The sequence below is a fragment of the Chrysemys picta genome, chromosome 7 (assembly GCF_011386835.1).
Source record: "Chrysemys picta bellii isolate R12L10 chromosome 7, ASM1138683v2, whole genome shotgun sequence".
NCBI lineage: Eukaryota > Metazoa > Chordata > Testudines > Emydidae > Chrysemys > Chrysemys picta.
Genome location: NC_088797.1, coordinates 24,286,791 through 24,306,748, shown reverse-complemented (window position 1 = coordinate 24,306,748; position 19,958 = coordinate 24,286,791). Strand labels below are relative to the sequence as shown.

Here is a 19,958-nt window from a genome sequence, read left to right as displayed (position 1 = left end):
GCATGCTGCCCTCTCTGCAGGCACTGCCCCAGCAGCTCCCATTGGCTGTGGTTCCTGGCCAATGGGAGCTGCAGGGGTAGCATGCAGAGCAGAGCCCTCTGGCTGCTCCTATGTATAGGAACCGGAGGGGACCATGCCGCTACTTCCAATAACCGCGTGGAGCAGCCCCCTGACCCTGCTCCCTGGCTGGAGTGCCGGAGCAGCGCAAGCCCCAGACCCCACTCTCTAGTAGAGCTCAAGGGCCAGATTAAAACAGCTTGTGAGCCAGATGAGATCAGGAGTGGGCAAACTACAACCCACGGGCCACAAGTGACGACTGTATAGAAATCTTAAACTGACTAGAAGATCTAGAAAGACTTGGCTTAGAAGGTTTCATCAATGGAACACAATTCTGCATATCCCCAGATATCCGACCACATGTCCTGGATAGTAGGTAAGGCAAAAGGAACATACCCATTCTTCCTAGATGGGAACAGTTGCATAGCTGCTGGGTTCAATGTGGGGATCCTGTGGCTGAGCTCCTTATTTTTGTTCCAAATATTTTTAGTAAGTCGGACAATGCACATGCTTCCGTGACTTTCTTTATTGCCAGTGACCTGTCTAATGTCTTACTAAGAATATTCATGACAAATCATAGCCTTAACAGTACTTTAAAAGTAGATATGACAGTCAAATTGACAGGATCTAGTACTTGTGCCAAATATGCCCCCACCTGATAACTTGCTAATGTCGTTTTCATGCCGTTCATAGCATCTGAATGTTATGTGGCTTTGCTTGGGTTGGGGGACTCTGTAGCAGACTGCTTTCTTCTAGAACAATAAGTTACCACTGCATAGAAGCAGTCAAATGAGCAAATGGAGTTGATAGAGGATATCTTCTTTAATCTGGTCCAAATTGCAAGAGGGAGATTAGTCCTGTTCATATCAGACCATTTTTTCCAGATCAGTGTCTCTTGAATTCTCCTCAGTTGTCTTAGATATATAGATAAGAGATAAGACAGCGGTTGGCCCCAAAACAAGACTTCAGAAACGGCATTCTTTAAATTGCCTTTTTTGTTTTTGTCAGGGACTGTTGCTGAGGCACACCCAAGGAAATGGTGAGGATCAAGCACTACAGGAAGCTGATTCAGGCCACTAAACTATATTGTTGCTTGCTGCAGTCAGTGATGCCTCTTAAACTCTGTGTAGATTTTGCAGTTGTGCCATAACTGCAAAATAGAAGCTTTTTAGTGATGGGCTTCAACTTGGTGAAGCCACACCTTGTCATAACTGAGCAGTATTTCATACATCCTAGCAACTTGATTAGTGTGAATTGATCTGACTGGTTCACCTGCCTGGTAATGCTGGATGAGTATTTCTGACTCAAACATAAATCATTGCTATACCTTTTTTTTTTTTTTTTTTTTTTTTTTTTTTTTTTGTCGTCCTAACTAGAACATAAGTCATTGCTTTGCCTGTTCATGAATCAAGGGTAACACTAAAATGCCAATAGCTAGTACAAATTCTGACACTGAAGCATTGAAACTTTTGGCTTAGTGATGTTCTAGCTAGGTTCCCAGTTATCCCAAATTAATTCACACCCTGAAATGGTAGGACCTTGATCTGATCTGTGAATGCTCCATATATGGGTAATAAAGAGCAGCAGTGCAAAATACAAAATGAGGAAGCCTGATAGAATAGGGGTTTACAAAATAGGAAGCAGATGGTTATATTGCAAAGATACTCTGCCCATTTTCTAAACTCAGTACATTCTAGCTTCCAGTCTTCGATATGAGCTTCCTAGCCGGCATTTCCTTGAAGCCATAAGTACGACACTTGGGGTCATAGCAAATCCTACTTCGGGGCAGGTGTTCTCTGGTAGGCTACAAGTCCTCCCTCTCTCGAATATTTCATACTTAAGTGAAACTAGGGTAAAGAACTTGGCTGAATATATGATCAGTATAAAGGGCTGGCTGTTTAACTGGTGCTAGACTACAAAACCACTTGTGTTGTGTGAACTTTCTCTTGAAACTTCTAATCTTCTGTGGGAGCTTAAACAGCCTGCAGTCTGGTTTTATTAACTGGTACTTCAGACCAAAGTAGACCTATCTTCTACAAGTATCTAAATGTTATACAGGTTGAACCTGGCTTCCAAAAACAGTCTGACAAAACTAGCCGCCTAGGATGTGAGTGGTAGGCAAACTGGGCTATTATAATTCAGTTCTGTACAGAATGTACTGTTGTGAAACTAAGTATTTATATACCTCTGCTGTACATTAATTTACAGCTAACATTCTTGTATTGTAATTGCATACACTGAGCTATAATCTTTTAAACTTGGCTGTCATTTTTAACTATATTTTGGTAATAAGCTAAAAGGAGCCAAAATTAAAGCTCTTTACATTGGTGTCAGGTTACTACTGCAGTGTTGTGTAATTCCTGTGCTTGCTTGATAGTGATTAAAATAGTGTATGTGGTCAGCTCTTTCCTTTATCAATTTAATAAGGCTTAATCAGATTTCTTTTGTCTTGCAGATAGCAAAGCAATTGTTGATGGGAACTTAAAACTGATCCTTGGCCTAGTATGGACCCTTATCCTCCATTATTCCATCTCCATGCCAGTATGGGAGGATGAAGGAGATGATGATGCCAAGAAACAGACCCCTAAGCAGAGACTTTTGGGATGGATTCAGAACAAAATTCCTTACTTGCCAATCACAAACTTCAATCAAAACTGGCAGGATGGCAAAGCATTGGGTGCCCTAGTTGATAGCTGTGCGCCAGGTAAGTGTTCTCCTTGTAGATCAGGGTCTTTCCTCCCTCTTTTTATTCCTTGTGGCAGCATTGAGCTAATAGTCTAAATTTAGTAGTAAGATTAGACATCTAATGCCCTTCTAGATGAGACTAACAGGCTGTTTTATAAAAGTGCTACAAAACAGTATTTGTGGAAGCAAGCTGTAAATGACTTGGGTCAAGGTCAGCATAAAGATGAAAATATAGCTTGGTTCACTACAGTTGTCTGTTCTAATCTACTAGATCAACACCAGGGATGAAGGAGCAAACACTGGCTCCCAAACTGAAAAGAACTTGTTGTTTTGGCCAAACATGGGAACATCTTTCAGCTTCAGATTATAGCAGGAGGTTTTGTATTAAGGCTTTTAAAACACTTTTATACTGGGAGCAGAATGTAGGAGTTGAGGAAGCTGTACACCTACAAAACTATAAATTTTCACCTTTATTTGTCTATTTCTTTACTAGAGCAAGAGTAACATGACTGGGGGCTGGGGGGGGAGCAGCACAAGTACCTTTTTGCTGTGAAACAATGGTGTTGTAAGCATAATTACTTGAGCTAATATAGTGCAATTCTGGCTATGCACTATTAGGAGAAAGTATCTTCACAGTATAGATTGTCAGCACTGCACAAGATTCCACTGAGCATCAGGACTCGAGTATCATTAAATATCTTTTGAACTTAAAGCAGAATAAGATACCTCATTCCTTAGGCTAAATCTAAAACCTCCCAATCAGATGGCTCTCTAAGTAATCTAAACTTGCATCTTGGTGAGCTGAGTGGGAGAGTCTTTCCTGACTGGCCTCTTGGTTCGTAGGCTAGTTTGGAAGTACATGGTGTCACTGAAAACTACACTATATCCTGCAGTGCACACACTTGGCAGTCAGTAAGTAAAAGTGACACAAATCCTACTTCATGCCACCTTCCTTGGAAGTATGGTGGCTGCAACCAATAAAAGGTGTAGTTCTAGAACTGTGAGGAAGCCAGCCTTCTAATCTGAAAGCAAAACACTCGCTATGGTGAGACTTCCTATTTAGATCTCCTTCCGTGAGAGCCAGTTGCTTTCTGGACTAAAAGCTGTCCTATGCATAGATTTGGGAAAGTTTATTACCCAGAATAAGCAGTGTTGCATGTGACTGTCTCCATTTTAAAAAAACCTTCTCTAGCAAATAAACTATCAATGTGAAAGTTCTGAATGCGTAACTTGCTTATTCTTAGGTCTCTGCCCCGACTGGGAGACCTGGGACCCTAAGAAACCAGTTGACAATGCTCGTGAAGCCATGCAGCAAGCTGATGACTGGCTGGGTGTGCCACAGGTAAGGCAGACTGAAAGCAAAAATGCCTGGAGCAGAGAGGACACTGTCTGAATACTAAAAGCATGAACTGAGTGCTGTTATGAGTAACTCAGTTCTGACAGCCAAGTCCTGTTAAATTTGTGAACTTCTCTTCAATAGTAGCCCTCCAGAAGTCTTTAGGGTGTGGAGCTAGACATCTGCAGTATGTCTTCAGACTCTGAATCCCTGTTTTGACTCTAAGGGCTTGTCTACACTTAAGGCAGCTGCATGGCGCAGCTGTAGCGCTTAGTGCAGAAGCTACCTATGCTAATGGGAGTGCTTCTCTTGTTGGCATATGGACTCCACTTCCCAGAAGCCCTCCTGTCAACATCATGCAGTCTGTGCTGGGGGTTCGGCTGATAACTGCAGCGGGGTGTGTGTGTGTGGTAGACCAGGGCCTACATGCTAGCGCTATGGAGGAGAGGAAACTCATGGTGCACCAACTAATGGCATTCAAGGGGAAATAAACTCTTCAAGGCCAGGATGACTTTCCTGCTCTAACCTTGACTTATTTTTATTTCTGGTTATTTGCCCATTTTCAGCTTTTCTGTTGGATGAGAGAACAGTTGAAGTGACTTGGGCCCTTAAAATCGCTCAGAGCAATCAATTGCTCTGACTTAAAGTAGACTTGACTTCAACAGCAGTGAACACCTAGAACTAACTTTTGTTCTAAAGATATGGCTGGGTATTGGAACACATTGTTCTTTTTTTGGGTGAGGGGGGAACTTGCTTCATTCTTCTTTACTAAGTGTACTTGTTTGAACAGGTTAACCTCAAGGACCCTGTTCAATCTGCCACCTGAAGTCTTAAGTGCTTTTATAAGAAAGGAGCTTTCTTTTGCAGTGATCTCACTTGAACAGGAGCCCATGGATCTTCAAACCAGATTTTCATGCTAATAGTATAACAAGCAAAATATGTTGAATCGCTAAAGCTCTCTGAGCAGTGACTGTGCTCATGGCATTAGAACAAACTGATGGACATGACAGCATCATTGCTGTCAGTGTGAATTTGTTTTACTTTGTCAGCTATTCATCTACCATCTCCTTCACTGAAGGAATAGCCCCAGGTTGCTTTCCCAGGAGGGTAACTCTAATGGTCTCTGTTTTGAAAGTAATGCGCTTCTTTTGATTTCTTTAGTTATTAACGCTAACAGATAATGGTGGTCTCCATCTTTGTTTCCCTAAAACTACATCATAGACTATATGGCTTTACAAACTTCCTCTAATGCAGACTTCTTTGCTACTAACTCAACCCATGATACTGCATTAAATACTTTCAAACTGAATTTTGTTTTGTAAATCCTTCCAGTTAACTCTAGGAAACTCCTATGTAAGGGGAGCTATTGGAATGCATAGAATTCCCATGTACCTGAATTGTACTGCTCTTGGGAGTCTAATGTTGATTAAATGTATCAAACACTGTAACCTGCATATCTTCCAGGTGATTACTCCTGAAGAAATTATTCACCCTAGTGTGGATGAACACTCGGTAATGACTTACCTGTCACAGTTTCCCAAAGCCAAGCTTAAGCCAGGAGCTCCTCTGAAACCCAAGCTGAATCCAAAGAAAGCAAGAGCCTATGGCAGAGGTAAGGAATAACACTTGCCAATGCAGGGTATTTACTTGACTTAGGTTGACTTTTCGAAAAACAAGTTGCTGCTTGATTGTATTGTCCACAGTTGGCCTGGAGTCCAAGCTGGATTCATGTACTTCTCATGTGCTGCTTAGGCTGAGAAATATGTGGACACAGCCCAAAAAGCACTCCTACTTCTAAAATGCAAATCCCTCCCCTCCCCAAAAAACCCCACAACCCAACAAAACCTGAGCATGTTTGACACCTTGCACTTGTTTAACAACTCACCACTAGAAAAAGTGGGATGACTGACAAGGAAACCTTTTAACAAAACTTACAGGACCAATGTCTGAAACAATACTCAGACATAAGTGTCCACCACCTGGTTTGCATATTATCGTATAGCATGCACTCTTAAAAAGCCCAGAAACCGAAATGTGGCCGAGAAGTAAGTAAGATTAATGAATGTATGCAGAGCTTCCTGTCCTAGAAGACTAGCTGCCTTTTGGGGGGGGGGGAAGTCAATACATATGACACTAGAACAGTCCTAGTGAAACTTATTGAAGAGGAATAACTTGGAATCTCAGTAATAGGTTCAGTTTCCCCCCAGAATGGCAAAACTATTCACCAGGAATCAACAATGCAAGGTTTCCATTGCAGCCCATGCACTGTCTTGTTTTAGTTCAGTGCAAGCATGGACAGTGCTAAGTGGTGAGACAAGCCATAAGGGGTTTCTGGCAAAGGAGATGCGCTCTATTGGATGAGGGTAACTGGCTGGTAACCATTTTGGTCCAAATCTTAAATGTCATCCTAGGAGATGTGGCTTTGAAAACCAGTCCAATAGGAGGTTGACTGTCTACCTAATGTTGAATACTAGGAAAATCTCTTGCTGGCATGTCCATTCATGGCAAATATGTACATATACAGCTGTTCCAGCTTTCCATGTATGCTATGCTATGAGATGTTACCATATTGTATTCCAAGCTAACAAACCTTTCTTTACTGCAAGGACAACTATGTTCTCAATTGCCATGAGGACGTGGTTAGTTTTGTATAGAACTGTACTGACTCCCTAAAGAGTGTTTATAGTAACCTTTTATCATGGGCAAAAAAGGCCCTTTAGGGGCAGCATGATCTGGAGGGCTAACAGGATTGAGAAGTGGTAAGTTCTGACTTCAGCTCTGCCTTCAAGAAAGTAGCTTTATCTCATTGCCTTGCTTTCCCTGCCCATGGGAAGGGGAAACCACCTTCTGAGGTGCCCCTCAGTGCTTGTGCAGTGCCTGAACACTAATGGCTCATGTGCAAAACTTGCATTGGTCTAGATGACTGATGTGTGAACAGGAATATATCCTCGTATTACTGTTGCATTTCTCTGGAGATAAATAGATTTGGAAATTTTTTGGGTAAAGCTACCAGATGCTGCATTTTCTACTAACTGTACAAATGGCTGTGGAGAAACACTTCTTAAAACTAGAGGCACGGTCTCATGAGAAGCAATTTCTTGGACGTGATATGATGTATATGCTTGGGCTAGCAAAGAGCTAGCAACTTTGGGAACTCCTCCACCCACTCAGTCAACTGCATGACAGGTGTAATAGCTCAAGGCTAAGCGTAAAAAAGATCAAGTAACTAAGTTGCAGTAAATGCATGCTGTGACAAGTCTTGTGCGAAGATAAGTACAGAGCCTTTTCATTTGGGGAAAACGTAGCCTAACTTTAAATAAAAGTCCACGGAGTCTTGTAGGGCACAGACCTTAGCTTAAGCCAGAGGTGGCCAACCTGTGGCTTTGGCGGCCACATGTCTCTTCAGAAGTTAATATGCGACTCCTTGTCTAGGCACTGACTCCGGGGCCAGAGCTACAGGTATCAACTTTCCAATGTGCTGGGGGGTGCTCACTGCTCAACCCCTGGCTCTGTCACAGGCCCTGCCCCCACTCCACCTCTCCCCTCCCCCTCCTCTGAGCCTGCCATGCCCTCACTCCTCCCTCTTCCCCCACAGAGCCTCCCCAATGTCACAAAACAGCTGATTGGGAGGGAAGGGGAGGTGCTGATTGGTAGGGCTGCCAGGGTGGGTGGGGGGGAGCGGAGTGGGGGGAAGGGACTGCTGTATTACTGTGGCTCCTTGGCAATGTACACTGGTGAATTCTAGCTCCTTCTCAGGCTCAGGTTGGCCACCCCGGCTTAATCCATTGCTAGTGTATATTAGCTGTGTAAGCTTAGTTTTGGCAAGATGTTTTGAATGACTTGCATGGGAGAAATTACAGAGGGATGTGGATGTTCACAAGCACATAAACCACAACAGTGTCAGTTACATGTAGTGAAAGTAGAATTCCTATTAAAACTACAAACTAAACTTTTGGCCACAATAACGAATACTGACTAGGTTAAGCTGTTTACAAATAGCTTATCAAATTCTGTTCAGAACTTCTCTGCCCCTCCTCCAACTGCTAAAATGTTAAATATTGCTTGTGGCTTCTCTGTAATACTTTGAACAGTGAGTGAGTGACACCAACAGCATCATTCTTGTAACTAGAATGAAACAATCCTTGCTACCCTATGAAAGCTGGGTCATGGGACATGGCTTCTAACTTTTGGTGGCTCTTCTGAACAGTCTTAACTCCATCTTGGAGAATATGGCAGCCCATCATGAGACTTAAAGCCAAGTGGCATTCAGACTTCATTCTGGGATAAGCCTACTGTGACCTTGTGTTAATCATTAAAACTCCTAAAGGTGCCTGTATTGTAGGAAGTGCAGGTTGTGACACTAATAATATCCTGAACAGAACTTACAGAATTAAGGTAAGCTTAATTCAATAAAGTTCAACATTAGTAACCCAAATTCAATACCAGTTGGGTACATTGTATGTGCCTTTTCTAGTAGGGAGGGGATGCTAATGGACTTATGTCATCAACCTTTGAAGCCACCCCCTAGGAGAGAAATTCATAGACTAGTTCAAATTGGATTTTTCCAGAGACCAAGGGAGGACTTCTCTATTAAAAACCCTGAGTTTTTTTTTTTTTTTTTAAACTGACTCTGGGCCTTCTTCCTCATCCAGCAAATGGACGGGACCCTTGGTACATGTAAGGCCCAAATCCTTACAATAGCAGCAGAAGGATTTGGCCTACTGAGGTCCCATAAGGTAGTGTGCTTGTTCTGAGCTGAAATTGTGATGAACGGGTAACCTCAAGGAATCCCCCTTGGGTGGGTGAATGGACTTTCTCTGCTAGAATCCATATTAGGATTGGGTTTCTTGATAAGCTTATTGACATGCATGAGATGTAGATTTTCATTGTTAAATGTTTCTCTAATGCTTTGTACCTAAGAATAAGATGGGCTTGCCTAGACCTGTGGCAATTACCTGACAATCACTATTAGCAGTCTCTTCAGAGACTGCAAGTAGGTCCCTTGGGCACCCTGTCTGTGCTGGTGTAACGGCTGGGAACTGTGCAGTTGGGGAATACCCTGGTCAGAAGGGGAGAGATGCAGGTCTTCATCCAAGAGGCAACAGCTGAGGAGCTGGAGGCCTCAGTGAGTACCCTTGCTGGAGCAATAAGGGGAAAGACTGGTGTAGCTACCCTGAGCTGTGACGCCAGTTGTCTAATGCCACTGGTCTTTTGGTAAACAAGCAGGCCTGGAAAACTGTTGGGGAACTTAATGTCTCACTACTTGGGCTGTATCAGAACTTGTATTAGGTGGCTTCTGTGATTGTCATAAACAACCTCTTATTTAGTTTTGAAACAACCAGCTAAATGTGCCCTTTTGTGTTCTATCCCCCTTAACAGGAGTTGAGCCTCATGGAAACATGGTGAAGCAACCTGCCATCTTTACAGTAGATACTATCAGTGCTGGGCAGGGAGATGTAATGGTCTTCATAGAAGATCCAGAGGGGAACAGAGAAGAGGTCTGTATGCTAAACATGTTTAGCATGAAAATTGGTAGGGAAAATCTCTAGTTTAAATGATTACTGCCTACTGTATCTCAGTGTAGTAAACTGTATTTAATGCACAATACTTAAGGTGTTTCTCTGATCTTAAATAGAATATATGAATAAGTTAAGTCAAAATGACAACTGACTACAGTTTGCTAAGAATTAGTGTACATGGTTCTTAAAAGTAATAGAAATCGTTATCCTTCCATTACAACTGGTGGGACATGAGCATGTTTTATATTTGTCAAGTTGTCCTTCAGTTCCTCTGTCTATTAAGCAGTTTTGCTTTTTAGCATGAATATTGAAAACTCTAGTCACATGCTGGACTGAAGTGCTATTCAAGACCCTGACCTTGCCAGGGAGATAGTGTTCCTGGAAAGCTTTGCTGGGCTCTCACACAAATCATGAACAAGTCAGCTAGCAAAATGTGTTCCTTAGCTAGGATCCAGTGGCACAATTACTATGTGCAATGTGACTGGAAGCAACTCTGAAATCTTTCCATAGCCTGTTTTCCCTAAGCAATATCTTAGTAGTGAAGAAAACATCTTAAAATGGTCTCCTGATCATTGTACCTACCAGACTCAGTCCTACTGTCTTCAAGCTCTTCTCCTAATTATAAATCACTCTTCCAACTGGGGAACAATCAATTGACTTGAACAGTTACAACCAACACAGTTCAAATGTTGAATCCCTAGAAGTAAATTCTTTCAGTGAACGGTACTTGACCATCATTGAAAAAAATCAAATGACAGTACATTCAGTTACCAAATGGAAATAAATCATGATTGCCCTGCTCATTCTGCAAGAGCAATGGCTAAAGTTGTAGAATATCTGCTGCTAATTACTTAGTACTTGATACATTAGAACAATCTTGTGAGTACAACAAATGCTGGTTCAGTTAGTGGAAACTCCTATAATGTGATAAAGGTTGGTTAGTTTAATCAAGCGAGCATTTAAATTAAGACATTCCAGACAAGTACAATTATACACTGCAGTTGATATAATTAACAATGTTGGTCAGCCTCCAGTTTAGTTGGTAGCAAAGGAACAGAATAGGTCACCAGGTTTATTTTAACTTGGTTCATGTATTTCTAGAAATGTCAGTGGCTTTTGCACAAATATTGGGGAACAGCTAGCTAGCAAGTGTACTTGCTGCCATGGCAACTGTATCTAACCTTGATTATCTCTTTAGGACACATGGCATTTTTCTATTTGACTAGCTTCAGCATCAAATTCTACCAACTAAAGATTTAATGTCATGTGTGAAAAGTCCTAATTTAGTAGATAGTCAAGTGTAGACTTGGTGTTTCTGGGACAAATGCTTTTTCTTCCTTTCTAGGCAAAAGTGACACCTGACAATGAGAAGAACAAAACCTACTCTGTACAGTATGTGCCAAAAGTTACTGGACCTCACAAGGTGAGCGAGTGAGAAGATTTTGGGTGTTCAGGATGCTCAATATGCTTAAGTTAATATTGCACTGTAAATGGGCATCTTAAACTTTGATTACTGGTGACATCTACCAGAAACCCTGGTGTAAATAATCTGTTTCCATTTTCTGTTAAAGTCTCCAGAGTCTGGGGCTAATGGACTCTTCTCTCCCTTCCCCTAAGAGATGAACCCACCCACCTTTTTCTCCAACTTGTGTGAGAGAATATGGTCTTGTGGTCAGTACTCCTATTTAATGTGGTGTGCAAGGATAACAGGACCTGCTGCTGATGATCAAAAGGATAGTCCGTGATCTCTGATGGGGATGGAGAAAGTACTCACTCTATGCCACTGGGCTCATCCTCGGCTGTTTTCTCCACACTGTCAGCAAAGACTTCTCCAGAGCATGAGCAGAGCCTTTTGGTCTCCATGAGCTTTTAGTACCAGGAGTAGGGCCTGTGACTCACCCTGACTTGGGGCCCACCAGGATGGTAACTACAGTGGGACCATTGACCACTCCCAGGAAGAGGCTGACAAGAATGAATTGGAGGGGTGGGCTCCATTCAGCTCCTCCTGCCTCCTCAGTGCTGCAGTTATCTCAAGTTTTGTTCCACTCTAAGCCACCTGGTTGAAAGGGCTTCATTACAATACATAGCATTCTCCAGTATCCTCTACTTCCCAAGCTCAAGCATTAGAAAAAACTAGCAGCCTTCTAGGGTTGTAGTTCTAAAATGCTGGTCCTGGGCTCCTGGAATCTTTATTTATGCAGATAACTTTTTTGGGGGGGCAAAGTAAATGCAGTAGAGTTGTTAGGCCAATCATTCGTCCTGTCCCAGTTAGACTCGGTGGGGAAACATTGATGAAGCCAAACCCTTGGATCACTCTGGTCGTCTTCACACCTGCCCCAAGCTTGGAAAACTTCCTTTCAAAACTCCCCTAGCTGTACAGCTGTGTACACTTTAGCCTCCTATATTGTAGATTGCTAGCTTAATGGTTCTACCAGGCAAGGTATGAAAGCTGACCCTGCAGAAGGTCTCTGTATTTATCTTTAGTTGCTCCAGCAGTGCAGTCTGCACCCTCAGCTGGCTCTCCTTTTGATCTTCAGCAAGTCCTCATCCTATTTACTATCTGGAGTGCCTGGATTACACAGATGCCTGCAAGTTCTTCAGAAGGATCTAGACCTGGAAAATCTCTGATAGTTCTAAACTTTGTTCCAGACCCTGAAACCCTGCCCTATGTCAAATCTTGTTCTAGTCACCATTCTGACTGGTAACCAACTAGGGCTAGTTCCAAAGCCAATGATAAGAGTTCAGTCTTCAAACTATCATTTTTCTCTGGATATACTGGGAGTGAAGCATGTAGGAGGGGCGGTGAGAAGCAAACATCTGTACATTAGTTGCCTTGAGTCGTGTTGCTAGCAACACAGATAACGGGGTCACTAGTCTCCTAGAATGAAGTGTTATAACTGGGAGTATCCATGGCGGAAGAAGTCATGAACTTTGTGTAGCTTAGATTCATCAGGCAGACATGGCACTTTAGGCGTATTTTCCAGGCACACTAGATGAAGTGGCCCTTGGATTTTGTCTGTAGACCTGCATTCAGCTCAGTGGTCCAAGATGTGTACTTAATCCTCATAACTAGCTATTGTCCTTGATGGACAAACGGATTGCTAGCTTGAGTCCATTAATTCTGGTCCAGGGAAGACCAAGATGCATTTCTGTAGTGCAAGAAATAAGCAGAAACTAGGAAAATGGTGGTGCATGCTCACTGCCAAATAAATGGCTTCTCCAAAGGGTGCCACATTCTGGCCTAATGAGTCTAAATGATGGAGCACAAAACTTCACAATGGGCATGCTTTCAGTTTAGCTGACCAAACCTCCTTCCCTCCAAATCTTGGAAATAATGGACCTAGTTCACTCCTTATACCCGTCCCTCCCCTCTCCCCCTTCCCCCTCACCCTCAGTCTTATCTTTTGAGCTTGTAAACTCTCAGGACAGAACTGTCTAAAACTGTCTGTACAGAGCCAAATACAATGGGGCCCCATCCTGTCCTTGTGCACTCGCATAATAAACATGATCATTGCAAGTAGCAGTTGGGCCTCCAGCAGTGGAATACTGCTATCTTATGGGGACATTAAGACTTAAACCTAACTGAGGGCCAGTATTTCCCATGTCTTTCTAGGAATGCAGTAAGCAGCTAGGGTACCTCCAGTTGGCACAGAAAGTGAGGGAGTTAACATTGAAGTTTTCTCACAGGACCTCTTAACCCTTAAGAGTTCAAGCACTTGATCTTGTGACTCAAGTAGTAATTTCTGCCAGGCCCCTAACATAATTGCAAGGTGGCCTCTTAATTCTAATTCTACTACCGCAGTGCTAATGTCTGTATGGGTTTTTTTTAAGGTTACAGTTTTATTTGCTGGACAGCATATTTCCAAGAGTCCATTTGATGTAAATGTTGACAAAGCCCAGGGCGATGCTAGCAAAGTAACAGCAAAAGGACCAGGCTTGGAGGCAACCGGAAACATTGCCAATAAACCTACCTATTTTGAAATTTACACAGCAGGTAAGCATGCTTAAATGAGTGCTACAGATCTCTAGTATAGCAGTTATACAATTATATACCCTACAGTAGCTCTTGTAGCTTGACTTGTTTTCAGGTAGTACTAACCAGTCTTCCCTCCACTACTTGCTAAAATGGGGCTATGATAGATCTGCCTCCTAGAACAACTGAAGATTAAATGTAAATATAAACACTCCAAATGTTTACCATATTCGGTATCTAACTTCAGCAAAAGAATCTATCCAGTTACTATTTGAGTTCTGTCTTAAGTAATGAACGGTCTAATAAAATGACTAGTGAGCTTGTAAGTTACCATTTCTTAGACCATTTACTTCACAGCATTTTGTGGCCATAATATACTATATTCCACAGGAATGTGTGTGTTTAAGGTATTGCAAATGGTGATGCAGAACTTCACTGTAGAACAAAATGGGGCAATTACTTCAAGTATTTAAACACTTTAACCTAGTGTTTAATATATTAAACTGCTTTCTGCCCGAGGCTCCTAAAAATCTTGGCTGCAGCTGTCTGATCTAGGGGAAGTGCCATGCTACTCTAGCAAAATGTTTAATTGGGAGAGGTAGTAATCTGTTTCATGTAGAGACATGTCTCGAGTAAGTCATGGATGTTGAAAAAGCACCTTGGTTGCTTGTTCAGCAATACAAGATGGTTGAATAACAGGTGTCTTCAGTGGTGGTGAAGGAAAAGGAACAAACTTAGACACCCTTGTCTAGAGTAGGATGTTGGCTTAGAAGCTCTAATTTTATTCTATTCTTTAGAACTAGTTTAGATTAATTTTCCTGAGTTATTCCAATTTACCCTTTTGGAATCACTTAAGTCCTGGTTAATGTCCGGGAACTCCTTACTTTGTATTGGCAACTTGCCCTTCTCGAAAGTTTGAGAGAATTGGATTATCTTCTGCCGGGGGCTGTGGAGTGCTATTTAAAGTGTGTAGGGCGGGGGGGAGCGGGTGTGGAGCACAGGTTTGTCCTCTACCAAACCCCTGAAAATTTGAGTGGCATTTCAGCTTGTGTACCAGGTTGGAACACCTCACTTAAATTTGGCCCACCTTCCCCTGCATGATCAAGGGGCAGCTGGGCCAAACTTGAATGTTGTAGCAACCCTGCAAGTCAGGACACAATGGCCCTCACTCAGATTTGACCCAGTTGTTCCTCTGTCACAAGTTGATGGCATTGCAACCTAGCACATGGGGTTGTGGCCAACACAAGCTTTGTGTAGCCAAAAAGTGGTTGGGTTGGGTGGCCGCCCTGCTCCACAGCCTATTGCATGCAAACACTGAATTGTGAAAGGGTTATGTGGGGCAGAAAAGCCAAATATAGTTTGTCTAAAGAGCTGCCTATGTAATGCCAAGAGTAATGAATAATCCTTGTTGTAAAACCATTCTGGAGGCAGTGACTGATTCCCTGCAACTGCTGCTCCATCACCTTAGGGAGCTGCCAGCCTTCACTTAGGGCCAGATCCTGTTTGCTAGTTTTTTGCCATAAGACTGTAAACCAGGGAGGGGAGGCAAGAAGATAAAAGTAAACACTGGTGGGACTTAATTATTCTGCTACTCAGGTGCCTTCTGAACAGAAGTGGTATAAGTCAAATGGGTCTAACTCTTTGAGTAGAGGCTGCTATCAGTATACCAGACCACCTTAGTGTGTCACTTACATCCTTACAGTAGTGTGGCTGGGCCATAACAAAATATTCCAAAGCTGGCTTCCTCATGGGCTGATCCTTTCTCACACAGGCTGCCAATCCAAAACAGTGCCTTAATCTTGGATCTTAGCAGAGTCCGACTTGGAAGGGTCTTGCTTCCAGGGAAGTGGACACTTGGAATGTCTAAGTTCAAAGGCTGAGCTAAACTTGTTTTCATGTGGGTAGGTGCTGGTGTGGGTGACGTTAATGTGGAAGTGGAGGATCCTCAAGGAAAGAATATAGTGGAGCTTATGATAGAAGACAAAGGGAGCCAAGTCTACCGTTGCACCTACAAACCTACTCAAGCTGGGCCTCATACTGTCAAAGTGACATTTGCTGGAGAGACTATTCCAAAAAGTCCTTGCATTGTTCCTGTTGGAGAAGGTATGTATTAGGACTTTGGTGCAGCCATCATATTTCTGTAAACATGGACTGCTTTCATCTGTATCGGTGGATTTGATTACAGGATATATAAAATCTCAATCTCTCTCTCGCGCGCTCTCTCTCTCTCTCCTTACCTTGCGTATGATAGTCTTTTGCTTTTAAACAATTCATTTGCTTTAATATGTGATCTTGCATATCTGCTTAATTCAATATTAGTAAGATGGCTCTAGGTGCTAGTCTCTTATCAGTGGGCTTTAACTTGAGCCTGGCCTTTCTTTTGAAGAGGCTGTCTTAAATTCCATTTCAGTGTCTAACTTTTTTTTCTCTAGCTCTGACTCAGTCTACTATATTTACTTTCTCAGTTTTTCCTCCTTAACTGAAGCTTGACTTTCTGTTCCATCCTCACCTGCCTCTACGCTCTCAACCTCTGTTCACTTCTCCTGAACTACCCTCCACTTGTGGAATTTTGGACTTCACTGCTAATGGCTTCCTAGTTGAGCAAGCTATGTCGGTAAGAGGTGCAGGGTGACACTTTCTTCATGGCTTGCTGTCTTTCAGCTTCTAGCTTGCAGCTTGTTTATTAACAGCTTTCCCCTTGCTTCATTGGCAGAACAAAAGGTGCAAGCAGAATACAAAACACTTATCAATTAGGGCAACGAGATTTGTCTTGCAATAAATCAAGTTGGTGAAACTACTTAACCACAAATTAACTGCCTAACTGAATTGCATAAGGGCATGTGGATTTTTCCTGCTCGAACCTGGGTTTGCTGCTGCGTGCTCTCCAGAGCTAGCAGGTAGCATGTGATTAAAGCTTTGATCTTGTTTATACAGCCTGGATTAGGAGTTGGAATTACTAGATGATTGAAACAACTATCTGCAAGCTATTGGTATATGAAAAGCAGAATGAACTGCTTGTCAGACTTTCCACAGATGCTGTACACTACACGTCTACTATAAACACTGCACATGCAGAATATAAAAATGCATGCTGGGACCGAACTGGGAACCTATAATCATGAGTGATCTACTAGGTCTCTAGAATATTAGTGGACTGAAGACTACCTGATAGCTGGAATTACATTTGTGTAAGGCCAGTTATTCATAATTGTCCAGTAGTTGATTTTGTAGAAATAGTTTCTACTTACACTTGCCCATGGCTGGGAAAAAGCTTTGCTGTGGACAGCTACACTTACACAAACTCTCCAGTTTAAGAATCTGCCTCTGTAGCCTATTACTCTGATCTGACTAAAAGTGCACAAAGTGGCATTGTTCAGTCTCTGCATGTGTCAATGCTGACTATATCCTGCATTATTCATATGAACCTGCAGCAAAGCAAGAGTTTCCATTTCATGGCTTCCAAGGGACTGGTTGTCTGGTGAAGCCAGTTCTGATGGCTTTAGATATTACCGCCTCTGCTCTACTCCTGAAGGACTAGGCCAGTAGATCACTAAGGCGCACTCCTACAGTGAAACTTTATACATTGCATGCAGTTTGGCTCAAATGTAAGAATGGCATTTAGAAAAGCAAAGCTTGCTAGGAATGGTGGGATTATTATTTAGTCTTCTCATCCTCATCCTCCTAATGTTTGGTATTAAAGTTCTACATAGCAATTGGTCTTCAGTGTTTAAATGTCAAAAGCATTTTAGTGTTAGGGCTTGTCTACACTCCCTGCCAGATCAGTGGGCAGCGATCAATCCAGCAGGGGTCGATATCGTGTCTATCGACTGCTGGGCGCTCTCCAGTCAACTCTGCTTGTGCTTCTCGTTCTGGTGGAGTACTGGAGTTGACGAGAGAGCATCAACTGTCAATTTACCGCAGTGAAGACACCGCGGTAAGTGGATCTAAGTACGTCAACTTCAGCTACGCTATTCACGTAGCTGAAGTTGCGTGATCTTGGATCGACCCTATGCAGTAGTGTAGACAAGCCCTTAGTCTAAGAACAGCTGAGGTAAAAGTATGACTCAGAACATTGGGAAATAACTTAATGCTACAGTCTAAAAGCCTAAAGGCCATATGTAGAATGGCTAGTTTCCATACAGATCCCTTTGAGACTAGTGTCATTCAGATTTTTCACATTCAAAAGCTAAAATATTTTCCCCTGAGTCCACATTCTAAGTAAAAGATAGCTGTAAGCAGTCTTGGCTAGGTTACATCTACTTGAGAATCAAAGGCTGTACTGATGTCTAAAATTCATTTGCAGCATGCAGCCCAAGTGCTTGTCGTGCCAGTGGTAGAGGCCTGCAACCTAAAGGAGTCCGGATCAGAGAAACTGCAGACTTCAAGGTTGACACTAAAGCAGCTGGGAGTGGGGATATCAATGTGTCCATAAAAGGACCAAGTAAGTGTTAATTCTTTGAAGTTGTCTGCTGTATTGTATTGTGGGAAAAGAGGCCTCGGATGTGGACCAGTCAAGGAATTGTAGCTTTGAGTGATATTCACAGTATGGGACTTCAGTATTGTGACAGGGAGAGGAAAAATAATTAAGATGGCTCTTCACTTTTTCATACATAAAACAAACATATTCACAGATGTAGCACTGAAGCCAACCACTCTTCAGTGGCTTCATATCATGACTTGGTGTCACTTTTTTATAGCCTGTCCTACTTCTACTATAGTGGGCTGGAAAACTTCATGAACTCCAATCCACATCTGTTTTATAGCCAGACACTACACTATTTGCCTTAAGTAATACACAGGATCATCATAGCTACTGAAGAATGTTAGACAAGAATACTTTAATCGTAGCCTTGGTTATTGAGCCTCCAGCAGCAAGACTCCAGGGGTTCAATGCCCAGTGTCCACCACGAATGTCCATTATCTGTGAAACCACTGGGCTAGATACCAAAACAAGTTTCTGTGTGATTAACGTGTGTGTGTGTGTGTGTGTGTGTACAACGTATCAGTTGAACACTTAATGCTAGAGGTTGGAGTCTTTCCAATTTAATCAGTTAAATTCAAAATTGGGCAAGCTTTCATGTCTAATCTCTACAGCTATGAAATTAGAAATGCTGTGATCCTACTCAAAGGAAGTAAGCACTGTAGAGCATCCTAGAGTTTAAGTTCCTGGGTGTGGTTTAGATTACATAACTGTGAATGAAGGAGTCTTCATCCTGAAACTCATTTGTTTCTCCCATCACCCACTTCTAAACTCCTTTCCTTTAACTTCAGATTGTGTGAAGACTTGGATAAGCAACTAGCCTATTCAACCACACAAGTGCTTGGGAGCAACTGACTTGTCTTCTCCTGCCCTAATTTGGCAGGGCTGACCAGGGATGCCAGCTCTCTTGTTCTTTAACTGTTCCTAGTTTGAAGTAAACCCTCAAGGTATCCTGCACACCCTTAATGTTTAGGGAGATAGTGGTATTCCAGCTCACTGTGGCTTAATATGGTATGGAGAGAAAAGCAACAGACTTATCAGTATACTAAGCCTTTCTTGAAAGACCTTTATCTTGCAGAAAACTAAAAGTAGGCATTCCTTAAATATTTGTAGTCAAGGTCTGACATGTTAGTCAGCAGAGATCCATGTCCTCTTAAAACAAAGAACCTTAGGACAAAACATAAGTGAACCTGTTAGGTCTGATTTCAAACATTCTCTCATTTATGTCATCTCTGTCTTAGAGGGCAACTAGAACAATCTTTGTTTCCTAACCACTTTCTGGTGGAAAACTTTATTCTCAAGAAGCTAAGTAAATACTAGAAAAAGTGAACTTGCCTGAATAACTTAAGATGTTGGCTGGAACCTGTTGAGTAATGCTGACCTGATCTTCCAACAGAGGGCTTGGATGAGCTTGTGAAACAAAAGGACACTGTGGATGGCGTATACGCATTTGAATACTACCCAGTTAGCCCAGGAAAATACATTGTCACTATTTCATGGGGCGGACACAATATCCCCAAGAGGTGAGTTGTCATTCAGTAGATCATGTGGGTAGGAACCAATGCTAACAGAAATCCACTGGTCCAAACTTGCGTTCTAAGCAGCTCTGGCAAGAATTGTTTTAGTTGCAATAACCTGTATCTTCATTTCTGCTCCAGGGCCAGCATAGCTTGCCTTGGAAGGTTGGTAAAAGGAGGCTTGCATAGGTCTCTTTCCAGGTTCTCCAGTCTGGCTCTTGTGATCCACAACTTGTATTAAACTGTATAGGCCATGGGGGAGACTCTCATTGAGCTTTTAGTAGGGTCCATGGAACGTCCGTGTGGAGGACTCCAGCAGACACTAAGTCTAGTAATTTGACTCCTTTGTTTCAGTGGCATGACGCATCTAGAACACTGATTTGTCATCTGG

General features: G+C 42.4%; 1 protein-coding gene across 5 annotated transcripts in view; it reads left to right on the top strand.

Annotated features, from left to right (window-relative positions):
- The window catches only part of FLNB (filamin B), a 137,194-nt gene that overhangs the window by 63,589 nt on the left and 53,647 nt on the right, over positions 1-19,958 (top strand). For all 5 annotated transcript variants that reach the window (XM_005288364.5, XM_005288363.5, XM_005288362.5 and 2 more), the window contains exons 3-11: positions 2,513-2,761; positions 3,987-4,084; positions 5,543-5,690; positions 9,458-9,576; positions 10,943-11,020; positions 13,429-13,591; positions 15,476-15,673; positions 17,874-18,011; positions 19,447-19,573. In XM_005288364.5, the coding sequence (XP_005288421.2) occupies positions 2,513-2,761; positions 3,987-4,084; positions 5,543-5,690; positions 9,458-9,576; positions 10,943-11,020; positions 13,429-13,591; positions 15,476-15,673; positions 17,874-18,011; positions 19,447-19,573 (1,318 nt within the window). The remainder of the gene's footprint in view (positions 1-2,512; positions 2,762-3,986; positions 4,085-5,542; positions 5,691-9,457; positions 9,577-10,942; positions 11,021-13,428; positions 13,592-15,475; positions 15,674-17,873; positions 18,012-19,446; positions 19,574-19,958) is intronic.